Source organism: Jaculus jaculus, chromosome 15 (genome assembly GCF_020740685.1).
Source record: "Jaculus jaculus isolate mJacJac1 chromosome 15, mJacJac1.mat.Y.cur, whole genome shotgun sequence".
In the NCBI taxonomy this organism is placed as follows: domain Eukaryota; kingdom Metazoa; phylum Chordata; class Mammalia; order Rodentia; family Dipodidae; genus Jaculus; species Jaculus jaculus.
The window spans coordinates 27,113,070-27,139,672 of NC_059116.1; the positions used below are offsets into that span (position 1 = coordinate 27,113,070).

At 44.1% G+C, this 26,603-nt stretch overlaps 1 protein-coding gene and 1 long non-coding RNA gene across 4 annotated transcripts; both read right to left on the reverse strand.

Moving 5' to 3' along the window:
• Window positions 1-26,300, reverse strand: LOC123453244. Of its 3 annotated transcripts, XR_006633674.1 has the most exons (6): window positions 26,211-26,300; window positions 23,177-23,343; window positions 20,480-20,643; window positions 9,516-9,595; window positions 9,016-9,104; window positions 1-52 (listed from the first exon to the last, which is right to left on the reverse strand). It is a non-coding gene; the product is annotated as an uncharacterized LOC123453244 (long non-coding RNA). The 3 variants fall into 3 exon arrangements; XR_006633673.1 differs by lacking the exon at window positions 23,177-23,343 and having other exon boundaries at window positions 26,211-26,264; XR_006633672.1 differs by lacking the exon at window positions 26,211-26,300 and having other exon boundaries at window positions 23,177-23,676.
• On the reverse strand, window positions 12,716-15,187 carry LOC123455090 (syndecan-4-like). The gene has a single exon (XM_045135072.1). It carries the CDS (start codon window positions 15,146-15,148, stop codon window positions 14,528-14,530), a length of 621 nt encoding a protein of 206 aa, XP_044991007.1. The 5' UTR covers window positions 15,149-15,187; the 3' UTR covers window positions 12,716-14,527.
• Window positions 26,301-26,603: the final 303 nt, after the last annotated feature.

Below are 26,603 nucleotides of genomic sequence, written 5' to 3' on the forward strand. Positions count from 1 at the left end.
GGGCCGGGGTGGAATGCGCTGGGTCATTTATCTCCTCAGGTCCAACTCCCATCTGAAAAAGAGAAGCAGATTCTCCAATGGAGAGTGAAGACAGCACCAGTTAAATGGGATAGCCATTATGAATTCAGAGAGAATTTAAAGGGTGTAGATCTCTTATAGCCCAAGATTACTGGGAACTTGACAATGGAAAGTAGAACAGTAGCTTATCTTTTCTAAATATTTTATTTTTATTTATTTATTTGAGAGAGAGACATTGGGCATGCCAGGGCCTCCAGCCACTGCAAACAAACTATGGACTCCAGACACATGTGCCACTTTGTGCATCTGGCTTATGTAGGTCCTGAGGAATCAAACCTGACCTTTTGGCTTCGCAGGCAAGTGCCTTAAAGGCTAAGCCATCTCTCCAGCCCCATGTTATCCTTTTGATCTACTTGTTTGACAAACACTAAATGCTTTAATGATAGAAACAATGGTAGATGCTAATGAAATACTAGTCACAATGTAGTGGTCTGTTTATTTGGTTATGGTTTTTTCCCTAGTTTTCAAGGTAGGATTTCACACTAGCCCAGGCTGACCTGGAATTCACTATGTATTCTCAAGCTGGCATCAAACTCATAGCAATCCTCCTACCTCTGCCTCCCAAGTGCTGAGATTAAAGGAGTGCACCACCACACCCAACTTGGTTGTTTCTTGAGACAAGGTCTCTTAGTTCCCCAGTTGGTCCCAAACTCCCTATGTAGCTGAGGGTGATTGTGAACTTCTGATCCTTCTGCCTCTACTTCCCATGTCCAGGGTTTACAAGTTTGTGCCACCAATACCTGGCTAGATTTGTCTCTTTCCTGGTTACTACATAGGAAGGAGATAGGCATCAAACCCAAGTAATTTTAATTGCATTCAGGATTAATGTGGTGAACCTCTTTGTGAACCTCACCTCTCCTAATCTTGAGGACTTTGAGGAGCCTAATGGCCTGATCTTCTTCATTGTTTCCACAACTGTCTTATGATTGTGACTTAATAAATACATGTAAGGTTATTGTCAATCATCTCCTTTAAAATATCAGACATTGGGACTGGGATGAAGCCTAGTTGGTAGAGTGCTTGCCTCATATGCACAAGACTCTAGATTCAGTTCTACGTACCATATGAAACCCAGCATGGTAGCAAAAGCCTGTAACCTCAACACTTGGGAGGTAGAGGCAGGGGGATCAGAAATTCAAGGTCAGCCTTGGTATAAAGGAGGCTGGGCCCAGACTGGGACACACAAGACACTGTTTCCAAGTAAATACAGTAAACAGACCAGATATTAGGAGGAAAGGAAGAGACTAATTGCCCAGTCTAATCACTCAGTGTAGAACTCACCTTATTAATTTCTGTGGCACTTGTTGAATATCATAGTGATGGGAAGATACCACATAGTTAATGAGTATATATATTCAAGCTCTGATTAAATAAAAATAGGAGTACTCCCAGGAATAAGACCATTATCATGTGAGAAGATGTGTTCCTGAGAATGCTCAGACTTCCCTGATTTGAAATGACATTCACATACTATTCATCAGTGCAAGTACCTAAAACGAGCAAGGCCATAAAACCTAAGAGTGAAGCCTATTCTCTGAATTTAACATGTATTGCTGTATTGCTAATGTTCTCTAAAAATGATGGAATAAATGAGGCATGTAATACCAGACCTTTATAAAAGCAATTGCAACCTATTTTGTGTCCTAATGAACAAAAGAAGTGAGTGAGACCTCTTACATCCTATTTTCTATCTCTGATCTGAAGTTAGGGTGGTCAACATGTTGGATGGGTTTGGCAAAAATAAACAATAAACAAACAATGTTACTGGCTTTTTCTAAGCTGCTGCACAGTTTTGAGGTTATGCATCCTCTCAAGGATGTGGTTGTAACCCCACCCCTTAATTTTTACTTAAGTACTTATAAAATACCAAACACTTCTGAGTTCTTTGCGAACACAGGCTCATTTAATTCCCAATGGTTCTCCTGAGACAAGCATATTACTTGGCCATGGGGCTGACATCATATGGCATTGCCACAAGTATCCATCACAATGGTGTTCCATTTCTCACCCAGTCTCCCTCACCTAGACAGGCCATGATGAAGAGTTTTTCTTTTCTTTGGCTCCCCCCCCCCCAGCTGGTGACTTAGTCATACTCAAATATCAGATTCTGGTTATTTTGAGGACTTTATTTTTCTTTGGAACTTTAACTGCTATTTTGGCCAAGCTTCACTCATCTGTTCAAATTTTTGCTTGCTTGTTTTCATGTAACATGAAGTTTTAAACAAAAAATACTCAAATAGTGCTACTTTTAATTTTTAAAAATTTTATTTATAGGTAGGGAGAGAGAGAGGGAGGGTGAGAGAGGGGAGACTGTCGGAGAATGAATGTGCCAGGGCCTCTAGCCACTGCAAATGAACTCCAGACGCATGTGACATGTGTCCCTGTGTGTCTGGCTTATGTGGATCCTAGAGAGTCAGACCAGGATCCTTTGGCTTTGCAGGCAAATACTTTAACCATTAAGTCATCTCTACAGCCCATGCTTGTTTAAAAAAAAAAAAGTTTAGTTTTATTTATGAGAGAGAGAGAATGGATGCACCAGGGCCTCTAGCCACTGCAAACGAACTCCAGACACATGTGCCACCTTGTGTATCTGGCTTACATGGGATCTGGAGAATTGAACCTGGATCCTTAGGCTTCTCAGGCAAGCACCTTAACTGCTAAGCCATACATGCTTGTATTAATTACTTTTCTTGTAACAAAATTCCTGAAAAGAAGCAACTTCAGGGCTGGAGAGATGGCTTAGCAGTTAAAATGCCTGGTGGCAAAAGACAAAGGACCCAGGTTCAGTTCCCCAGTACCCATGTGCAGCCAGTTGCACGAGTGGCGCATGTGTCTGGGTTTCACTTGTGGTGTCTAGAAGTACTGGTGTGCCCATTCTCTCTCCCTCTCCCTTATAAATAAATAAACAATAAAAAGACATTAAATTTGCTGGGCATGGTAGCTCATGCCTTTTGTCCCAGCACTTAGGAGGCTGGGGTAGGAGGATCACCATGAGTTCAAAGCCACACTGAGACTACATAGTGAATTCCATCCAGGTCAGCCTGGGCTACAGCAAAATCCTATCTTGAAAGACCAAATAAATAAATAAATAATCGTGGAATGTTTAAAGATCTAAAAAGCTGAATATAAATTGAAGTAAAACAAAGTAAAAGTCAATGGAGGGCCAGAGGGCTGGCTTAGTGGTTAAGGTATTTGCCTACAAAGCCAAAGGACCCAGGTTTGATTCCCTAGGACCCATGTTAGCCAGATGCACAAGGGGGTGTATGCATCTGGAGTTCATCTGCAGTGGCTGGAAGGCCTGGTTTGCCCGTTCTCTCTCTCTCTCCCCCCTCTTTCTTTGTCAAATAAATAAAAATGAAATATTTTAAAAATAAGTTAATGGAAAATTCAAGAAAATGAGGTCTGGGAGTGGGGCAGAGAGACACAAGCACTGGTAAAACTTTCCTAAGTATTTCCTTAGGAATACTCCTTATTCCTAACTCTACAGACCTGCAGTGCTTACTATGTCTATGCATTTCACAATTATAGGTCCAAAATATGTAATACAGGCCAGGCGTTGTGGTGCACGCCTTTAATCCCAGCCCTTGGGAGGCAGAGGTAGTAGGATTGCTTTAAGTTTGAGACCACCTTGAGACTACCTAGTGAATTCCAGGTCAGCTTGGGCTAGAGAAAGATCCTACCTCAAAAATCAACAACAAAAATATGTAATACAGGATAAAGATGAAGAAAAATTTACCATGCCTTCAAGAAATGCAGAGGCTAGGTGTGGTGGTACATATGGTGCACACCTGTAATTATAGCACCTGGAAAGCTGAAGCAGGAAGATTGTGAATTTACGACTAAACTGGACTAAATGGCAAATTGTAGATTAAGGTAGGCTATGATGTGAGACCATTCCTCAAAGAGAGAGTGGGGGGGAGAGAAAGAGGCTGAGAAAAATTCAAAACATTTAAGGATAATATATTAAGTGATATCTATAAATCTACAAATAGTAAAAGTAAAAAGTATAACCCTGGGATGTAGCTCAGTTGGTTGACTACTTGCCCAGCATGCACAAAGCCACAGGTTCAATGTCTACCATGGAAATCTGGCATGGCAGCACAAAGCTTTAATTCCAGCACTGAGCAGGTAGAGGTAGTCTATCAGAGCCAGAAACTTTTCTGCTTTATTAATAATTACAGCTAGTAATTACTATTTTATTTATTTATTTGAGAGAGAGGGAGAGAGGAAGAAAGAATGGGTGTGCCAGGGCCTCCAGCCACTGCAAACACTCCAGACACATGCGCCCCCTTGTGCATCTGGCTTACATGGGTCCTGGATAATTTGGCTTTGCAGGCAAATGCCTTAACTGCTAAGCCATCTCTCCAGCCAGTACTTAAGACTTTTAAAAAAATTTACTTTTTTTATTTAAAAGAGAGAGAATGAGAATGAGTACGCCAGGGCCTGCAGCCACTGCAAACAAACTTCAGAGGCATGCACTCCCTTGTGCATCTGTCTTATGTGGGTCCTGGGGACTGAACCTGAGTCCTTTGGCTTTGCAGGTAAGTGCCTCAACTGCTATGCCATCTCTTCAATGAAACACTTTTTAAAACTTCTTTCCCCCATATTTATACTCACTTTGGTGATCTTAAAAGGTAAACATGCTGGGCACAGTAGTGCATACCTTTAATTCCAGCACTGCCCAGGGACGCAGACATAGGAGGATCACTGTGAGTTCGAGGCCACCCTGAGGGATAGCCCAGGTCAGCCTGGGCTAGAGCAAGACCCTACCTCAAAGAAAAAAAAAAAAGTGAACACATGGATGGATTCATAAGACATGACTAACCATTATTTGAACTGAATTATGATTAGTCTTCTGATGAAACAGGTGAGTCATTTGTAGGAAAAGTTTTAAGCGACCTTCTGAACCTAGTAACTTCCTGCTTGATGTCCAGAGAAAGGATGTGATTTAAATTGTTTTCCACATGTTGAGTAAAGGAAGGGTGGGGGAAGGGATAATCAAAATCTAAGAGGGTATAAATCATATGGAAACCTACTTTTGTGGACAATGGCATACCCAAAAGCCATAGTTTGTTAAGTAGAAAATTTTCAATGTCAGGGATGGGATGCCTTCCAGTGAGTTGTTGGCCAGGGAGATCCCTGATAACTCCCAGAACATTACAGCCTATTGCTGAGGCCCTTGGATTCCTACCCGGAATAGATGGTAAGATCCTATTCCTGAAGATTCCATATGCTTAGGCTGCAAGGTCACTGAGAAACCCTGCTGGAGCTGAGCTGAAAACCTCCTCTATGTAGACCAGCTGACAGAAAGCTGGAAAAAGCTACACTGCATGCAGTTAAATGGGAGAGAAAGATGTAATCAGTGGACACTGCAAGCCTTAAGTGGTTGGAGGGTCTGGTGTACCCATTTTCTCTCTCTCCCTCTCTTCTTCTTTCTCTTTCTCAAGTAAATAAAAATTTTAAAAATCATGCACTCTTGCAACTATGGCCTGAACTGTCTGAGACCATAAGTCAAAATAAGTCCTTGGGCTGGAGAGATGGCTTAGCAGTTAAGGCGCTTGCCTGCAAAGCCTAAGAATTCATGTTCAGATCTCCAGGTCTCATGTAGCCAGATGCACAGTGATGTAAGCACGTAATGTCACATATATCTGGAGTGCATTTGCAGTGGCTGAAGGCCCTGACATGCCCATTCTTTCTCTCAAAATAAATTTTTTTTTAATTTATTTATTTGAGAGCGACAGACATAGAGAGAAAGACAGATAGAGGGAGAGAGAGAATGGGCGCGCCAGGGCTTCCAGCCTCTGCAAACGAACTCCAGACGCGTGCGCCCCCTTGTGCATCTGGCTAACGTGGGACCTGGAGAACCGAGCCTCGAACCGGGGTCCTTAGGCTTCACAGGCAAGTGCTTAACCGCTAAGCCATCTCTCCAGCCCTCAAAATAAATTTTAAAAAGAAATAAATCCTTATCTTATTGTTTCTGCCATAATGACAAATACCCATATGGGCATGACAAATGCCACAATTACCGAAGCATTCTCTGATGACCATATAAGATTGCACTCATAAACCCACAATCTAATAATACCTGAAGTAATGTGTCTGTGAAATACATATTTGTATGATTTTCTGACCATACTTCCCATTAGAATTCTCCTTTCCACATCATTTTATCCACTGGTACATGGACCAGTGCCTAGCACATGGAAGATTAAAAAAAAAAAAAAAAAACTTGCTGAATGAACAGTACAAAGCCATTCATTCAGGATAAAACAAAATTTCAAAAGCAGCTGCCAGTTGTTATCATTTTTCTTAATTAAGAGATATATAATGCAAAATTACTAACGTTAAGGTTTGTTTTGCTTATTGGAATATAATGTCATATTTGTTATAATGGCAAAAACAACAGGAAAAAAAGATTTTGAAAAGTTCTTCAAATAAGAAGTGCGATGGACCAGAGGACATGTTACCATGCTTTGTGGAACTATACTGCCGAGGAGCCATGTCCTCAGTTGTATGGTCCCTGCTGTGCGCAGAAAGACATGCACCCAAAGTGGGCTGTCTGCCCAGAAGGGAATTACTCCCTAACAGAGGGATTTCAGTTAGAAAAGGATTTTCAGGTAGTAGTGTCTTCCCCGTGAGTTTTTATTTTTAAATTACTTTTTAGTTCTTTATTTGCAAAGGAAGAGAGCTAGAGAGTAAGTATGGGTGCACCAGGGCCTCTTGCTACTGCAAACAAATGTACCACTGTGCACATTTAGCTTATGTGGGTACTAGTAAATAGAACCCAGGCTGTCAGGCTTTACAACAAGCAACTACAACTGCTCAGCCACCTCTCAAGCCTCCCATGAGCAGAGTATTAAAAAGGGCGTTCAGAGGGCTGGAGAGATGGCTTAGTGATTAAGGAGCTTGCCTGCAAAACAAGAGGACCCAGATTGAATTCCCCAGGACCCATGTAAGCCAGATGCACAAGGTGGCGCATGAGTCTGGAGTCCCCCTCCCCCCGAGGTAGGGTCTTGCTCTGGCCCAGGCTGACCTGGAAGTCACTATGTAGTCTCAGGGTGGCCTCGAACTCACAGCAGTTCTCATACCTCTGCCTCCCAAGTCTGGAATGCAAGGCATTCAACACCCCCTGGCCTGAGTCTGGAGTTTGTTTGCAGAGGCTGGAGGCCCCGGTACACCCATTCTCACCCCCCCCCATCTCTCTCTCACACACACACACAAATAAAAGTTGTTAAAAAAGGGGGGGGGGAGCATGATGAAGACCAGCAAGTGCTGTGGGTCTAGCTTGCTTCCACTGAACCCAAGTCTCCTGTCCAGTCCATATATGCCACTGAATATTCCATTTTTCTTCCTCCCTCCCCTCCTCATTTCTCTCCCTTGGTTTTCCAGAGGAAAGTAGCTATTTGCTATCTCCCCAGGTCTTTAAGAAAACAAAGGTCTTTTACAGCCTGAGCTGCAATTACAAGGTTAATATCTAAAGGTTTTTTTTCTAGGATCTTTGTGTATTTTCTCTCCCTTCTGCCTTTTCTTGCATATATTAATAGTTTCAGCGTTCAAGGTTGTTTCAAAGTTTTATCTTGCCCAGCACTCATTAGAATGTAACTTTCTGTAATTCTTAGGTTCATGAGAGACCAACGGGGGAAAAAGATCCTTTTTGAAATCAAAATGGTAATAAAGTCTGCCTACAACCTGGAGCTGCTAAGAACCTGGAATTCAGCTGTATGGAGGGTGGGTCTCATTGGTTTCATTTGTCATAAATGTAGTTAGGACTCAGCTGTCTTTCACTAGTTTGGTACCCTTGTTTTGTAAGGCCGCTTTGTTTCCTATTGTTAGTGGAGTGTTTGGTTATGTGAACAAAAGAAACAAGGTGAAAAGTCACAGGAAAAGGACCTGGCACAGTTGTAAAAGTTTTTAGGAGTCCAGTGGTCTCAGGTCACCTGATAAGGTCATTGAGGAAATTTTGCATCAGGACAGAAGCTAGAGCCAAGTGCTATGCAGGCTGTGAGGAATATTGGCTATTTTTAAAAAAATATATTTTGTTTATTTATTTGAGAGACAGAAAGAGGGAGAGGGGGGGGGACGGGGTGAGAGGGAGGGAGGGAGGGAGGGAGGGAGGGAGGGAGGGAGAATGGTTATGCCAGGGCCTCTAGCCAGTGCAAATGAACTCCAGATGCATGTGCCACCTTGTGTATCTGGCTTACGTGGGTCCTGGAGAATCGAACCGGGATCCTTTGGCTTTGTAGACAAATGCCTTAACTGGTAAGCCATCTCTCCTACCTAATATTGCCATATTTCTTTTAAAAAATATTTATTGAGCTGGAGAGATGGTTTAGCAATTAAGACACTTGCCAGTAAAACTGGCAAGTAAAACCCAGGCTCAATTCCCTAATACCCACATAAAACCAGATGCACAAGGTGGCATGTACATCTGGAGTTTGTAGTGGCTAGAGGCCCTGGCATGCCCATTCTCTCTATCTACCTCTCTCTCAAATAAATAAATAAATTAAATATTAAAAAAGAAAAAAATATTTTCAAGCAGAGATAGAGAGGGTGGAGAGAGATAGGCATGCCAGGGCCTCTTGCCACTGTAAACAAACTCCAAATGCATGGGCCACTTGGTGCATCTGGCTTATGTGGGCACTGGGGTATTGAATCTGGGTCTTCAAGCCTTACAAGCAAGCATCTTTATCTGCCGACCCATCGCTCCAGCCCTATACATATTTAATACCCCCCTTTTTACTGATTGCTGGTTCCCTACACACCCTCATGAAGGAGGGGGACATGAGATTGGGACAAAAAAGACGCAAGAGGCTTTTGTGCAAATTGATACTCTTGTGGTGCAAGCTAAACAGGAGCTCCAATGCCTATTTGTCCTAAATGGAACTGGGACATGGTCAGGGCTACAGCATGGACATGCCACAGTAAGAGACAGATTACCTGGGTAACGGTGAAACATGGACACACCACAGAAGACCGAGTAACTTGGTTAACAGTGAAGCATGGACACACCACAGAAGACAGATAACCTGGGGAATGGAAAAGCATGGACACAACACAGAATTAGACAAATAACCTGGGTAACGGTGAAGCATGGACATCTATGTACCTATGCTCCCTGTTGTCACAAAAACTGTCCTTTACTGGCACATGGGATGGTTACTGGTCTACAGCTGTGTAAATACCAAACAGGTTTGGATATAGGAAGGACTGGGAGACAAGAAGCCTACTGCATACATGGAGTAGACACCAGCAGGTCCAGAGTGGTGATCAGAAAATACCTGTGGCATTAGTTTCCCTACTACTGGACTACTGGTGTGCACTTGGGTGGCCTTTCTTGTCTGGCCATTTATCTGTAAGTTGTAACTGAAAACTAAGAAGCACACATACAAAAAGACATTTTCCCCTGTAAACTAGTCTAGTATTGAGTACCAATTCACCTTATGCATATCCCAATCCTGTTGGATGGCTTTCTTTTTTCAGATAAAAGCATGTTATCTGGTAACTGGGCTCATGTGCTCTGAAAAAAAAAAAAGCTTTTATTATTTTATTTATTTGCAAGCAGAGAGAAAGAGAAAGAGAGAGAGAGACAGACAGACAGACAGACAGAATAGGCATGCCAGGGTCTATAGTTTTTGCAAACAAAATCCAGACATACATGCTACTTCTTGCATCTGGCTTTATGTGGGTACCTGGGTTTTCAGGCTTCACAGGCAAGTGCCCCTCATGTGCTCTTGATCCATCTCCATTGTTCTAGCAGTATGCATCTGCTCCTGTGGAGTGAGGGCTGAGTGCTCTGCTCTCAGGAGATACCCAAGTCCTCCCACCTTGTGGTAGTTTGAATGTATAGCCTCATAGACTCAGGTGGTTAAATAAATTGAGTTTATAGGGGCTGGAGAGATGGCTTAGCAGTTAAGGCACTTGCCTGCAAAGCCTAAGAATTCAGCCTATATTTTCACTATTTATTTTGAGACAGGGTCCCACAAAGCTGCTGGATGTGAACTCACTCTGAAGCCAAGGCTGTCCCTGTACACATGATCTTCCTGCCTTAGCCTCCTGAGTGGCCGAGATGATAGCCTATGCCACCAGGCCCAGGTCCCAGGCTGTGTTTAATGGAGTAACCTTGGGCAAGTACTTGCTGATCAACTTCTGTAAAGTGGGCAATCTGTTAAGTACTCATAATTTTTGTGAGATTAAATAAAATAATAAATGTTGAGAAAAAAAAAGCCTAAGGGTTCAGGTTAGATTCTCCAGGTCCCATGTAAGCCAGATGCACAAGGTGGCACAAGTGTCTGGAGTTTGTTTACAGTGGCTAAGGGGCCCTAGCATGCCCATTCTCTTTCTCTAATAAATGTATAAATAACTAAATAAAAATATTTAAAATTGAGTTTACAACTTCAGCTCCTAGTGGGGTTATGCCACTGTGGGCAGATCTTGGAGCTCAACCCTAAGGCATGTTACCAAAAGGCGTGGAAAGGGCAGTTTGAGCTCTGGTGGTTCACACTTGCTTGTGGTACTAGCTGTTTGGGTGGTTTCTGTCTGCTTGGATCTAATGAAAGGGAGACAAGCTTCTGCCATTGCTGGAACTTCCCCTGGATCTGTAAGCCTGAAATAAACTAAATCCATTCCTCCTGTAGTTTGTCTGGTTGGATATTCACCCCAGCAAAGTGGAACTGACTACAACACCCCTCCAATGGGACATCACAGAAGAGTGGGGACAGAAAGAACGTAAGTGCCAAGGGTAGGAGTGGAGTGTCCTGAGATCTATTCCTGAGTTCTAGCCAAACTAATGCCATTTTGCAGCAAGCCTCCACCAAGCTATTTTGTATGCCAGACTGCAGAAAAATAATGTCATCCTTCCCACAGTCAGAAGGTGTTTGATGAAAACAGCAGGATCCCTGATAAAGGCAAGAATGGAATCGACATAAACGTGGTTGTCTGGGCCTTAAGCCCCTCTGCTGCTGTAGCACTTGGTAGCACTGTAAGCCCAGGTTTGCATGAGCCATGATGCAGACTTCAAGACACATAAAATAGGAACTTGGTGAGGACAGAGTGTTGGTGCCTTTGGGAAAATGCAGCCATCATAGTTACCCAGTGCTCTGTAAATAAACCAGCAAAAAGTTCACTTTACTCATCAACATGAACTTCTAGGACTCACTCTGGGCTGTGGCTGCTGTTCCAGTTTGCAGGCAGATGTTAATTTTACATCTCTCTGGAAGAGCATCAGGCACTAGCTTTCCAGTACAAGCTGATGAGAAGGATGACATTGTGGATAAATACAGAACCCACACTCCATCCACAGGTGATACCTTCCGAGTTGTCCTGGGGATACCTGAATCCTGAACTATATGGAACCATGTGTGTGTGTGTTATTTTTCCAGGTTATGGTTTGACTGTGAAACCTCTCATAGGCCCGTGTGTTTTAACAGCTGGTGGTTCTGTTTTGGAAGGTTGTACAACCTTGAGATGCCAGTTCTGGCTGGCAGAGGTAGGTCACTTGGGGTGGAGCACGGTTATATCTGCCTCTGGTTCCAGTCTGTGTTCTCTACTTTCTAGTGGCCAACGTGATGATTTCTTGTCAAAGGCTCCTGCCACACTGAACACCATTTTGCCTTCCCACAATGAATTGCACCCTCTCTGACGATGAGCCACAGTAAATCTTCCTTTATGCCACTTCTGTCAAGTATTTTGTCCTAACAAGAAGTAATGACTGTATGCCATAGTCGCCCTTCACGTGATGACATAAAGTGATAAGAAGAAGTGATGGGTATGACTTAGGCTTATGGTTGGACTAACACATTAGGGTGATTTCAACAGAAGACTTGTGGTGCCTTCCTAACTGATGTAATAACCAACACGATGAAGTGACTGTTGGGCAGGTATAGCATATGTAGTATGGATGTGCTAGACAAGGGGACAATACAAGTTCTAGGTGGGAGAGGGCAAGAAAGGAGATTGAATCCTGCTACCTGGAGTAGTCCACAATTCAGAACATGAATTAGTTCTAGAACTTTCCATGTAATATTTTTAGGTGACAGTTGACTCTGAGTAATGGAAACCTCTGAAAGGAAGTCTTTGGATCTTTGGATAAGAGGGGCTATTGTGTGTGTGTGTTTCCTTTTATGTATTTGTTTGCTATTTAAAAAAAAATGTTATTTATTTGAGAGTGAGGAAGACAGAGAATGAGAGAGAATGGGCGTGCCAGGCCTCCAGCCACTGCAAACTCCAGATGCATGTGCACCTTACACATCTGGCTTACATGGGTCTTTGGGAATTGAACCTAGGTCCTTAGGCTTCACAGGCAAGTGCCTTAATTGTTAGGCCATCCCTCCAGCCCTGTATTTGTTTATTCTTTTATTTTTTTCATTTTTATTTATTTATTTGAGACTGACAGAGGCAGAAAGAGGCGGGGAGGGGGTTGGGGAAATGGGCGCACCAGAGCTTCCAGCCACTGCAAACGAACTGCCCCCTTGTGCATCTGGCTAACGTGGGTCCTGGAGAATTGAGCCTAGAGCCGGGATCTTTAGGCTTCACAGGCAAGTGCTTAACCACTAAGCCATCTCTCCAGCCCTATTTGTTTATTCTTTTTTTTGTATTTTTTTTAATTTATTTTTTATTTTTAGAAAGTACCAGGTTTTATTTATTTATTTTATTAAAACAATCAGTAACAGACAACAGTGTGAGAGGGGTTACAGAAAAGTGCTCACTCCAACACAGCCCAAGGAAAAGGGCACTGGGGCTAGGAGGACCCAGCCGGCTGGGACCCTGCATTAGGATGGTGATGGGAGCTAACAGCCTCTGAGTACAGCAAGGGAGTGAGGTTCCCCCACCTACCATGGGCTAAGCCGCCAGGCCTCTCTCCTGTGAGAGGGTGAGGCCCAGATAACAAATCACATCACCCCCCCCACCCTCCTGGTCCCCTTCCCTTGCCCAGGTGACAAGGGTCATCATCCCAGCAAAGTCGAGCTGCAACTCTCTAAGCCAGTCTAGGTCTCTCAGGAGTGAGCCCAATGGGTGGCGACCAAACACTCAAAAGTAGCCAGTACAACTGAGACATGAATTTCTAATTGCCGTGAATGTGAATTGGCCCACATGTGTTTCCTGTATTGCAGCACATCTCAAGAGATGGGAGAAAGGGTGCCCACTGGGCCCCAAAGCAGAAGGCACAAAGAGGGTTAGAGTGGGCTACTACCCTCAACTATTTCAGCTCAGTCAGGAGAAGGCACCTGGAACAGGGCAAAAGAATGGGACAGGGACAGACCCAGCCACACGGAACATCACTCAGCCACCCAGCCAACAGGAACCTGGAAATATCACACTATATCCTAAAAAAATATATTTATCTATTTTTCTAGAGCCAAGTAAGAACAATATATTATAAGCACATGGACATACACAAATACCCCACCATCCCCATACATTGTATTTTGGGATCTGCTAGAAAACTGTTTCAGCCAAAACTATTTCTTAGATAAAGCAGCTACAGAAATGGCCAAGGTTATATATAGGGGAGTGTGATGAAGTATTAAAAAAAAAAATGGAAAAGGGGGTTTAAAGGAAGTGAAAAAAAAAGGAAGAGGGAGGAAGCCCGTCTGAAGCTATAAATAGTAAAAAATTAAAAATTAATAAAAATCATATCTCCAGCTCTTCTCTCATTGTCAAGAAACACATACACAAAAAAACCCATTAAATACAAACTTAGCAGGTGCAGTGGAAATGCTTTCAGTAAGAATATCTCTGTATCTCCACACTCCTGCCTAGGCACCAGACACTCTGCATAAAGGAATGAACCGTTTAAAAAAAATAGATTTACAAATATTCTACACAGCCCTTTCGGTGTGAGCTTTCTATACACTCACCTCTCCCCCCACCCCGTGTCTAACCCCCTCGAAAAAAAAACAACTGATTTCCAAGTCACTTGAAAGAGCCCCAAATGGCCCAAGGTATACCACAGAGACACCCATAGTGTGAACAAGCACCCATGGATGGACACACCACAAAGTCTAGAGGGTTCTAGTCCCTTCCCCCGATTCCTGACAGATGGACAGGGTGTGTACGGAGGGAGGAAGGCAGTCTTGGGCAGGCTTCTAACACATACCTCATATCCTCTCCAGCTTAAGGATGGTCCTAGATGTGGCATGTTTGATACAAGCTCTGAACTGGTCCTACCTTCTGATTTGGAAAGTTTTAAAATTATGACCCAATCCCAGGCTTGCCTTCAGAAAGGCCAAGTTTCACCCCATTTTTCTTCCAAGGCAACTGGGGTCCAAAGAATCAAGAAAAGTGAGGCAGCGCAGTACACGCTCTCGCTTCTGACCCTGGAAAGGTGACCAGAGATAGAGATACTGACAGGTAGGTCAGGATTAAGGTGCCCTCTCCCTACTAATGCCCACTGTTCGCAATCCTTTGGCTTCCCTCCCTGCTTAAGTCCAAGCAGTGTCCGTGGGAAGCTTCATGCGTAGAACTCGTTGGTGGGGGCTTTTTTGTAGATGGGCTTCTTTCCCAGGTCATAGCTGCCCTCGTCCTTCTTCTTCATGCGGTACACGAGCAGCAGGATCAGGAAGACAGCAAAGAGGATGCCCACCGCGCCGCCCACAATCAGAGCTGCTAGGACCTCCGTTCTCTGGAAGATGTTGCTGTCCTTGGTGGTGCTAGACATGGATACTTTGTTGGACACGTCCTCATCCCCTTCGAAGGGCGAGACCCTCTTGGGGATGACTTCATTCTCTTCCAGTACCTTGGGTTTGGAGGGGACCCGGATCCCAGGCTCTGCCCACTCAGGAATGTGGTTAGTTTGCGGCACCAAGGGCTGGATGGCTCCATCAGGACTTGTGGGGTCCTCTGAGTCATCTAGATCTCCTGAGCCTGACAGCTCAAAGTCATCGACTTCTTGCCCAAGTCCTCCGGCATCCTCATCATCAGGTAGGGCTCCAGAGAAGTCCCGGCCTTCTAGGAGATACTGGGGGTCGATGACTTCAGTCTCTCGGATCGACTCGGTGGTGGCGGCGGGGACGCGGGCGAACAGCAGCAGCAGCAGCAGCAGCAGCGGCGCGAGCAGGCGGGCGGGCGCCATGGTACCCGGGGCGCGGTGGACGCGGGCGCGGCGAGTTGTTCATTCATTCATTCATTTATTTGAGAGCGACAGACATAGAGAGAAAGATAGAGGGAAAGAGAGAGAATGGGCGCGCCAGGGCTTCCAGCCACTGCAAACGAACTCCAGACGCGTGCGCCCCCTTGTGCATCTGGCTAACGTGGGACCTGGGGAACCGAGCCTCGAACCGGGGTCCTTAGGCTTCACAGGCAAGCGCTTAACCGCTAAGCCATCTCTCCAGCCCGAGTTGTTTATTCTTAACAAAGGTTTAGTCATATATTACCTCTCTCAGAGGAGTTGTTGGTATTTACTGTTGGGTAATTAAGGTCTCAGTCTTCAGGGGGCAGGGACTGTGCCTCAATATATTTCTACCCCCCACCTGAAGGTTTTAAAATCTTCATGCCTGCTCTTCCACAGTGGTACCTGAGTTTTGGCAAGTCTGTTAGCAGTCTGGTTTAGTGTTGAGTTCTCTGTAGCCTCTGGGTTTCTGATTGGATGTGTTTTCACTGGCCACATTTTCTGTAGCCAGTTCCCTGGAGTTGGTTGTCAGACTTGCAGTGGAAGCAATATTTATGTCACCACTTCCTACATAATTTTTCAGGAGCCCTGGCATTTGTGGCGGCACATCTTATGGTAGGCAATTGGCTTTTTCTTGTCATATTGAGTTTTCTCTGTTATCTGTAAAATAAAGCAGGTTCTCCAACCAAGAATGAGAATGGCTTGGATTAAAGGGGATAAGCAAATTACTTGAGGGAGTTTTTGATGTGTAAATCCACTCTTCTTCTCCAGAGAGCAGTGGAGGCTTCTCTCTGGAGTTTATGAGTTTCCTGGCCATGGGATTCTGACTTGGTTTCCAATACCAGATAGGCGTTCTCCTCCACTGAGCTGGCCTCATGTCCAGTCTGAGAACAGCTGGTTACCTGCAAAGGAAACAGCTGGTGACACTACTACACAAGTGTGCGCTTCTTGCCAGGTTGATTTTGTAGCTTACAGGGTTCCTACTTATTCACAGTCGGTGACCCTTGCCCTCCAGCGACTCCCATAGTGTTTTACAACACTGAGCCAGGCGTGATGGCACACGCTTTTAAACCCAGCACTTGGGAAGCAGAGGTAGGAGCATCGCCATAAGTTCGAGGACATCCTGAGACTACATAGTGAATTCCAGGTCAGCCTGGGCTACAGTGAGACCCTACCTCGAAATTTGGCGCACCAGGGGATCAACCACTGCAACCGAACTCCAAATGTTTGCGCCACCTAGTGGGCATATACAACTGTGCACTTTTGCCTCACCTTTGTGCATCTGGCTTACATGGGATCTGGAGAGTTGAACATGTATCCTTAGGCTTTGTAGGCAATTACCTTAACTGCTTATCCACCTCTCCAGCCCTTATCATAAATCTTGATGAAGACACAGTGCAAGCAAGGATTTCTCTTGACATTGGCAGTGGGGAGATGAGTAGGACCATACATAGAATGTTCTCACCTATAGAAAAAAACATCATGGGCTGGAGAGATGGCTCAGTGGTTAAGGCGCTAGCCTGCAAAGCCAAAGGACCCAGATTCAATTTTCTAGTGGCCACGAAAAGCCAGATATACCAGGTGGTACATGTGTCTGGAGTTCATTTGCAGCGCACCCATTCTCTCTCTCTCTTAAGTAAAATGTTTTTTAAAAAACCATCAAATTTCTCTCATAGCAGCAAACATTTAAAGGATTACCTAATTGGAACAAGGTGGGATATGTATCATTATTGCTCAGCACTTTTTAAGAGATTTGTAATTTTACTTATTTAAGAGAGAAAGGCAGATAAGGAGGGAGGGAGGAAGAGAGAATGGACATGCCAGGGCCTCTAGCCACTGCAAAAAAACTCCATATGCATGCACCTTGTGCATCAGGCTTTACATGGGTACTGGGTAATTGAATCTGGGTCCTTAGGCATCACAGGCAAGCACCATAACTGCTAAGCCCTCTCTCCAGCCCCTCTGAAGTGATTTCTAACCAACATACTGACACTACAAAGCTAGGCTTTACAAACTCAAACACCCGCTATAGTTTAGCCTCTGCTTCAGGCTACAAGATAAGATACCTGACTTTACAAAGATAATTCTAGAAGAAAAATTCTGAAATCTACATTTCACTTAGTATTTTGGCTAATTGTACTTTTTATTTATTTATTTTTTGACGACCTGGCTGCTACCACCTTTTGTGTGTGAATGTGTTTATGTTAGAGCACGGGTGCATGTGTGCCTCAGCGGGCAGGCTGAGGTCAGAGGATGACTTTCAAATGTCAGCCCTTGCCTTCCACGTTGTCCACCTTGTATGTGGCAGGGTCTCTCTCTTGAAGTTCACCATTCTGTTTGCCAGGCTACCTGGTCCGGGAGCCTCTGGGAAATTCTATCTCTGCTTCCCACATTGCCACAGGCATGCTTGAATTACAGAAGCCCACCATAGTTTCTTTTACTTGGGGTATAAAGATCTGAAGTCAGGTATTTACATCTTCATGCCTGCACTTTTATCGCTGAGCCATCTCCCCTGCCCTGCTTTTTTTTTGTTGTTGTTATTGAGTGCACACGCGTACACATGCAATACAGAGGCCACAGGACCACCTGAGGTGTTATTTCTCTCCAGGGACTGTCCAACTTGGAGCTTGCCAGACTGCTAGACAGGCTGGCCAACAAGCCCCTGGGATCAGCCTGTGTGTACTTTCCCAGAGCAGGGAATGAGACCTTGGTTTTTGAAGACAGTGTATTGCTACATAGCCCTACTGACCATACTACATAGACCAGGCTGTCCTTGAACTTGAGGCTATTCTCCAACCCCTGCCCCTTAGTGTTGGAATTATAGGTGTGTGCCACCACATCCATTTATCATATTTATCTGATAGAAAAAGAGAGGGCAGGGAGGAAAGGACGCACAAGAGCCTCCAGCCACTCCAGATGCACGCACCACCTTATGCATTTAGCTTACATGGGTTCTGGGGAAGTGAACCTGGGTCTGTAGGCTTCACAGACAAATGCTTTAACCATTGGACAATCTCTCCAGCCCTCTTGTCATCTCTGTACTGGCTTCTTTTCCTATTGCTGGGTGCTGAGGTTCATGGGGGGCAGGGGTTCTCCTTGCAGTGCCTTTCCTACTCAGTGACTGTCCAGTCCCCATACTTTGGAGTACAATTTGTATCGTGCCACGAAAAGCAAGCATGAGCCAGTTACAGCCCATGCCATATTTCACTTCAAAGTTTGAATGCTTTTTTTTTTCTTTCCTCACCTCTGTAACACAAGGTGACATGGATCTCAGTACTTAGCCTATCCTACCTCAGCCTCCCAAGTGATCACAGTTGTGAGCCATCCACTTGTCTCAAAGTTCTATTTGGCTTTCACTGAACATGTTTTTCTTTTTCTTTTTTGCATGCCTAGGTGGTCTGTATGTGTGTGGGAACACATACTTGTGTGCAGACCAGAGGCTGGCATCAGGCATCTTCCCCAATCACACACCCACTGATCTTATTGAGGCAGTGGGTCTCTTGGTTGAGCCTGCAGCTCACTGATCCAGCTAGTCTAGCTAGCCAGCTTGACCTGGGGGACCCGGTCTCTGCCTCCTGTGTCCAGAAATTCTTGTTACATCCACTAAACCACTAAACCCACACAGCATTTAAGTGGGTACTGGGGTTGGCATGGAAGTATATTTTTTTCCCATGTTTGCATGGCAAATTTTTACTGACTGAGCCATCATCTCCCAGCCGTGGTCTTTGACCTCAGAGCTGCTGCTTCGCCTGTCTTCACTGTGAATGCGTCTCTCTGTCCACCTCACTTCTTACGCTAGAAACGTGACAGATACGCTGACACTTGGCTCACTGTTCTATTCAATCAATACTTCAGAGCATACCTCTGAAGTAGGTTTCAAAGTGCTGGGGGTGTAGCGAAGTGTTTAGTGTGCAAGAGGCTCTGGTGTTAATCCCCAGTAAAAAACAAACAAACAAACAAACAAATGTGTATGTATAAAATCTGCCTGCCCATCTTTTTCCACATCTATCTTTAACTGCCAATGTATGTCAAGCCATTCTCCTTTCACAACTGGCTTCTGACAAAAATTCATCTGTGCCAGGTGCGGTGACGCAAACCTTTAATCCCAGCACTCGGGAGGCAGAGGTAGGAGGATCACTGTGAGTTTGAGGCCAGCCTGAGACTACATAGTGAATTCCAGGTCAGCCTGGGATAGAGTGAAACCCTACCCCTCAAAAAATCAAACAAAACCAAAAACATCTATGTACTCTAATTTTAGTTTCCTTTTCTGCCTTCCCCAAGTCCATTCTCCATGTAACAATTAAAATGATAATGTTCTTTTAGGAATGTAAGTTACTCAAGAAATTGATGGGGATTTATCAAAAGGATTCAGGAATACAGCTCAGCAGTACAGTGTGCTGCTTCTCTCACCAGCAGCCCAACAAGAGGTGACTGAATTTACCCGAAGACTACACTTTGTGAAAAAATCTACATGTGACTCCTAATGTGATTCAGAGGTCATGATACCATATTTCTTTTTTTTTCTTTTATTTTTTTAATATTTTTTTCAATTATTTATTTACTTATTTGAGAGCAACAGACACAGGGAGAAAGACAGAGGGAGAGAGAGAGAATGGGCACACCAGGGCCTCCAGCCTCTGCAAACGAACTCCAGACGCGTGCGCCCCTTGTGCTTCTGGCTAACGTGGGACCTGGGGAACCGAGCCTCAAACCGGGGCATGACACCATATTTCTATAAAAATGTATGACTGAAGTCACCACGAGGAGACAGACAAGCCCAAATTGAGGCTATTTACAAAGTGGCCTGTCCTCTTCCAGAGCTCAGCTCCCACTTGTAGACGACGTTCTGTCTCTGCCTAGGATTTAGTTCCAACAACACTTGATCAGCAACTTCCCCTCCCTGTGGGGTCAGTGTCATCAGCATCTGGGCATGCAGTAAGCAATCCCCACATTTTGGAGGCAGAGGCAGGAGGACCAGGAATTCATGACAATCTCAGGTAGACAGTGAGCTGAGGCCAGCCCCGGATACATAAGACTGCCTCAAAAAAATAACCTAACTAATCACTTCCCAATTCTTTCTTGACTTCTTCCCCTTTCCTCTCACCACTGCCTCATTTCTCTGCTTCATGCTGCATCAAACTTCAGTCTTCAAGCCCTATCCTCCCCTTTCTTTCCTGCACATACTCTCATCAGGCTTGTACCCCCACATTTCCAGAGACCTCTTGTTAAAGTTACCAGTGACCTTCACACTGTGTTAATGCACCTACCAGATACTCTCCAGTTTCCATTCCTTACCTGTTGTCTCCTTGACAGTCCATTCAAAGCTCATTAAGTTACTGGTTGTCCAGACTCCACCTTGTACAGATGCTCCTTACACCACAGGGCACCTGGGGCTCTTCCGCTGGTACTCCCTTCCTCCGTGATCCAAGTGTGGTGGCTGGAAAGGTGCTCTCCACAAGCTGCCAGACGCGTACACAGGCGGACTTCAAGTAAATGCACTCACACAGGTCTACTTCATTTATTGCACTTTACTGTGTCTCCCATGAGCATGGATGAATGTTGGGGGGAGGGGTACTTATTATTATTGTGTCTGACATGAGCATGGATGAATGTTGGGGGGAGGGGTACTTATTAGTAGATGGGCAACATACCAGCGGCTACACACTGAAGAATGTGGCGGCTGGCTAGTTTTCCATATCTAGAATGGATTCCCTGTGTTTGGATCTTTCAGTCATATTTATCTTTAGGAAATGTTATTATTTATTTTATATTTATTTGAGATAAAGAGAACTGATGTGCCAGGGCCTTCAGCAGCTACAAACGAACTCCACCTGCATGCACCACTTTGTGTATCTGACTTACGTGGGTACTGGGGTATTGAACCTGGGTCCTTTGGCTTTGCAGAGAAGCTCCTTGACCACTAAGCCATCTCTCCAGCCTGAGAGTATTAATTCTTTCTACTAGTTTTAAGTGACCTAGAGTTCATTAAACCTTTATAAAGGCATTGGAAAAAGGAAGTTACAGCTGAACATGGTGGCATATGCTCTCACTCTAGTATTGGGGTACAGTGAGACTGAGCCCGGAGGATTTCAAGTTGAAGGCCAGCCAGATCAACAAAAGGGAAAATCAAAACTTTTTAGGGGGCTGGAGAGATGGCTTAGCGGTTAAGCACTTGCCTGTGAAGCCTAAGGACCCTGGTTCGAGGCTCAGTTCCCCAGGTCTCACATTAGCCAGATGCACAAGGGGGCGCACGCGTCTGGAGTTCATTTGCAGAGGCGGGAAGCCCTGGTGCGCCCATTCTCTCTCTCTCCCTCTACCTGTCTTTCTCTCTGTGTCTGTCGCTCTCAAATAAGTAAATAAAAAATTAAAAAAAAAAAACTTTTTAGGTGTTTCATTCATATTCCTTTAAAAGGAAAGGAAAGCTAGGCAATCACAGTGCATGTACGTTGTAGCAGAAATTACTTAAATGGGCTTAGTAGTTAAAGACACTTCTTGCAAAGTCTTACAGCCCAGGGCTCAATTTTCTAGTATCCAGGTAAAGCCAGATGCACAAAGTGGCACATGCATCTGGAGTTTGTAAAAATTAGGAGTTGGTGGCCCTGGCATGTCCATACTTACTCTCAAACAAATAAATAAATACATAAGAAAAAAAAAAAAAAGGGCTGAGCGTGGTGACGTACTCAGGAGGCAGAGGTAGGATTGCCATGAGTTCAAGGCTAAACTGAGGATCACTACACAGTGAATTCCAGGTCAGCCTGGGCTAGAGTGAGACCCTACCTTGACAAACAAAAACAAACAAACAAAAAAGAATTTAAATGGGTTGATGAAAATGCTCATGGGCCAGGTTCAATGGCATCTACTTCTGAAACCATCTTAGCCCCATGTACAAGGCATACTTTCAGTTAGTTTTATTTCAGATAAATCGACTTCCCTTTTAAATCCAAAATTCCCTTTCATTTCTTTAAAAGATTTTAGGCATTTGCAAAAGAACAGTACGAATAAATTACTTGTCTGTCCACACAGTAACTCTGCCTTTAGCCTTAGGTTTTTCCAAGTTTAAGTTGCATTTTTTTTAACATTCCAAATAGTGAGATACTAGCTATTCATTTTCCAGTTGTTCATACTTTTGTTTCATTGTCTGATTTGATCAGCAGGACATCTAGACTTTTCATGACATGGCCCCTTGCTCTTATTTAAAAGGTAAGTAAATATTTTTTTCATTTTTTGAGACAGGATGTCATTATAGCCCAGGCTGGCCTCCAACTCTCTATATAGCCAAGGATGACCTTGTATACTTGATCCTCCTGCCTCCACCTTCAGAGTGCTGGGATTACAAGCATCTACCACCATGACTTCATGTCAACTGAGTTCTATCCTCAGCCAGTAAGTATTTTTTTAACATCCTTAAGTTTACAAATAAAAAATTTAATAGACATATTAAAATTAAATTATTACCTTCCTCCTTTTTTTATACAACGAAAGAGATAAAATGCATTATTTGTTCCTTTTTCATATAAGTGCCCTTTTCATTAAGTTTGTAAGAGAAAGAAATGTAAAAACATAATTACTAGTAACCTCCAAATTCAGGCTAGTAGTAGGTAGTAAGGAAGAGTGTATATTTTGAAACAAGAAAATTAAAGATCCAATAAAAGAAAAGAAAATTAAAGATCCCAACCATGAGCTAAATCATAAAAATTATAATTATCAAAGCAAATAGGAATAATTTTAAGAAAACAATATGTAAAGATCATTTTAAAAAAGAAAGTACACAGTAACTCAACCAAGCCTCTTTGCCATCTGAGTGGAGTTCTGGGGTGGGACTAACAGAAGCTTAGAGAGAGAATTCTTAAAGTTTGAGCTTTCTTCCATAGCACTTATTGAAGCCCCCAGCCCTATACTGAAGAAAATTCAAACCCACTACACTGTTTAGCTTTGCTTTAAAATTATATGGCTCCATTCAGTCCACCATCTTGGCAAATATTTATTTAATACCTTTTATGCCGAAGGCATCTTGGCAGAGTGAGTGAGGGACAGAGGATGAATCAGACGTTTGTATAGTAGTGGCAAGAAATGTGCTTTGGCATCATGCAGACCGGTCTGATTACCAGCATCTTGGATAAATGACTCCAACAGCAGGAATTTTCTTGGGAGGTGGGGTGCTGGAGCGGGAACAGAGAGCCTCATGCATACCAGGCAAGCGCTCTTTCACTAAGCTATGCCTTGGGCCTTTAAGTGCATTTTTTTTAAAGTCAGTGAAATGAAGCGTTTACCATTTAAAAAAGGTGGTGGTGGGAAGAGCAGATGCATCTCCATAAGCGGCACCTAGGAATTCTCCATGAATTTACTTTCCGTTTCCTGAACTCCATTTTAAGGCAAATGCAAAAAAGACTGAGTAGGTCAGTTACAGAAAGGAGGAGGCTGTGCTTGAATTGGGTCTAAAGATGAATCTGGCTTTTCCTCCCAGTTTTTCGAGGCAGGGTTTCACACTAGTCTAGGCTGACCTGGAATTCACTATGTAATCTCAGGATGGCCTCAAACTCATGGTGATCCTCCTACCTCAGCCTCCACAGTGCTTGGATTAAAGGCATGCACCACCACACCCAGTTTTTTTTTTTTGTTTTTTGTTTTTTGTTTTTTGAGACAAGGTTTGTGCCCAAACTGGCCTAGAACCTTCTGTCCTCCACCTCCTAGTACTGAGATTTCAGGCATTCAAGTCCAGCAGTTTCATGTGGGCTGGTTGAGACATGAGAAGGACAGGGAAGGCCATGAACTAGAACAGTATCCAAGGAGTCTACTGGAAGGGAGAAAACAGAGGAATGTCAATGTCAGGTTGCCTGCTGTCTCAGTGGTTTGAGTTACTGGAACAAAAATACTGTAACAGGGGCTGGGAAGATGGCTCACTGGTTAAAGGCATGTGCTTGAGAGGCCTACTGGCCTGGGTTCAAGTCCTAAGCCATCCAAGTACGCTGGACACAAGAAGCGGCACAAGTGTCTGATGTTCATTTACAGTAACAAGAGGTCCTAGGGACAGACATATATTTAAAAAAAAAAGTAAAATAGTACATATAAACAACATTTTATTTCTGTAGGCAGAAGTCCAAGAGCTAAGGGCAGAGTTGGTATCTAGTGACTGTTTTCTATGTGGTAGTCTTTTCATTGTCACCTTACATTGGAATGGGCCAAGCATTCATCTCTAGTTTCTTAAAAAAAAATATATATATATACTCAATTAATTATTTTGTTGAAATAGGATCTCACTCTAAAGGCCTGACGGGCTTGGAATTCCTCTGCATACCATGAGTACTTATTTCATTAATAATGTTATTTTATTTTTTTGGTTTTGAGCACCTCTAAAGTATTTTAGTTTTTGGTTTTTCGAGGTAGAGTCTAGCTCGAGCCCAGGCTGACCTGAAATTCAGTATCTAGTCCCCAGGCTGGCCTAGAACTCACAGCAATCCTTCTACCTCTGCCTCCCTAGTGCTGGGATTAAAGGTGTGTACCTACATGCACAGCCTCTGCAAAGGAACTCCGGATGCATGCACCACTTTGTGCATCTGGATTTAGTTGGGTACTGAGGAATTGAACTCAGGTCACTAGGCTTTATAGGCAAGTGTCTTAACTGATAAGCTATCTCTCCAGGGCCCCCTACGTTTTTATTTTTATGTTTATTTGAGAGCAACAGAAAGAGAAAGAGGCTTAGAGAGAAAGAATGGGCGTGCCAGGGCCTTCAGCCACTGTAAACGCCTGGGACCCTTGTGCATCTGGCTCACATGGGTCCTGGGGAATCTAACCTCAAACTAGGGTTCTTAGGCTTCACAGGCAAGCACTTAACCACTAAGCCATCTCTCCAGCCCACCCGTACTTTTTTTTGAGACAAAATTTACAGTATGTATATCCCAGGCTGCCCCCAAACCAAATGGTAGCAGAGAGTGGCCTTGAACTCCTGCTTATACCTCCCAGTGCTGGGATTACAGGTATGAACCACCATGCCCTGCAGCTTAGTTTTAAATGACAAGTAATAATTGTATATTTATACACTATGACATGATATATGTATGTATATGATTAAATCATACTACCTGAAACACCTCACATACTTGTCATTTTATGGGGGGTGGACTGTTTTTTTGTAAGGGCATCATGACTTAACCACTTTCCAAAGGCCCTGCCATTTCCCAATACCATTAAGATATCAACATATTGCATGCATCTGGAGTTTGCAGTGGCAAGAGGACCTGGCATGCCCATTCTCTCTTTCTCTCCCTGCTTGCAAATAAATTAAGATTTCAACATATGAATTTGAAGGGAACACATTCGTAACAAATCACATAATTAGTCACAAATAAATCTTAAGACCGAAGTCTGGAAATAAAGACAGCTTCTTTCACTAGATCATGAAGGGGCAAATTTTCCCATTGTTTCATTCAACCCTGTGTAGTGAACTGAACTTATTAGCGCTAGACTTTGCAGATGTAAGGAATCAGAGGCCAGTATCCTAATTTCTTAGAAGACAGACATGTAAACAATGTAAGTAAGCCAGGAAAATTAGGCAGGGTGGCTCACAGCACTATCCCACATTTGGGAAGCTGCGGCAGGGGGTTTGCTATAAATTCAAGTCTAGTCTGGGCTTTATAGTGAGTTCCAGGTCAGCTAGTGTGAGATTCTCTTAAAAGCAAAAAATCCAGTAGGTCAGTAAGCAAACTTGGAGGAAATAAAGGCATATAAAACAGTAGGGAAGACTCCCCCCACCCCCAAGTTTATATTGTAGGCGATTCAACTCTAAAATGCCAAAAGGACATCTTCTGAAGACAATAAATTCTACCTTATTCTTACTTTCCCAACATCAACTGTAAATGCTAATTTGAGAGCAGCCGTCACACAAACAGGAAAACCTGGAGGTAAGTGACTTCTTTCTGAATTTCCCTTTCTCCCAAATCTCCACATTTCCCCCACCCCCGCCCTTAAAAAGGAGGTTCCGCGGAAGGTCAGCTCGGGCGCTTTTCGGGGACGCAGGCTTTCAGCTTACCTGAGCGGAGCCGGGACGCCGCACCTCACCGCGCGCAGCCCGCCGCCCGCACGTGATAACGCAGCTCGGGATTCTTAGGAAGATTCCAACGCGCTCGGCCGTCGTCCCCAATGACGTCACGGGCGCGTATACCTCTCATCGTCCAATCAGGAGGCCGGACTCCGGGGAAGCCCCGCACCGTAGCGGCGGCGGGCCAGGGCGCGTGCGCGAGCTCTCCGCGTGGCTATATAAACATGGCTGGCGGAGCGGCGCAGGCCGGCCGTGCGGAGTGCGCGCAGTGAGGGGCTCCGGGACGCCGCCGCCTCGGGTCGGTAGTTTCCTTTTTTTTTTTTTCTTTTCTTTTCTTATTTGAAGTTTGTGGCGGGGAAACACCGTGCAGTTAAAAAAAAAAAT

Excerpts from the sequence above, each read along its gene's own strand:
- LOC123455090 (XM_045135072.1), bottom strand. The coding sequence starts at position 15,148 with ATGGCGCCCGCCCGCCTGCTCGCGCCGCTGCTGCTGCTGCTGCTGCTG.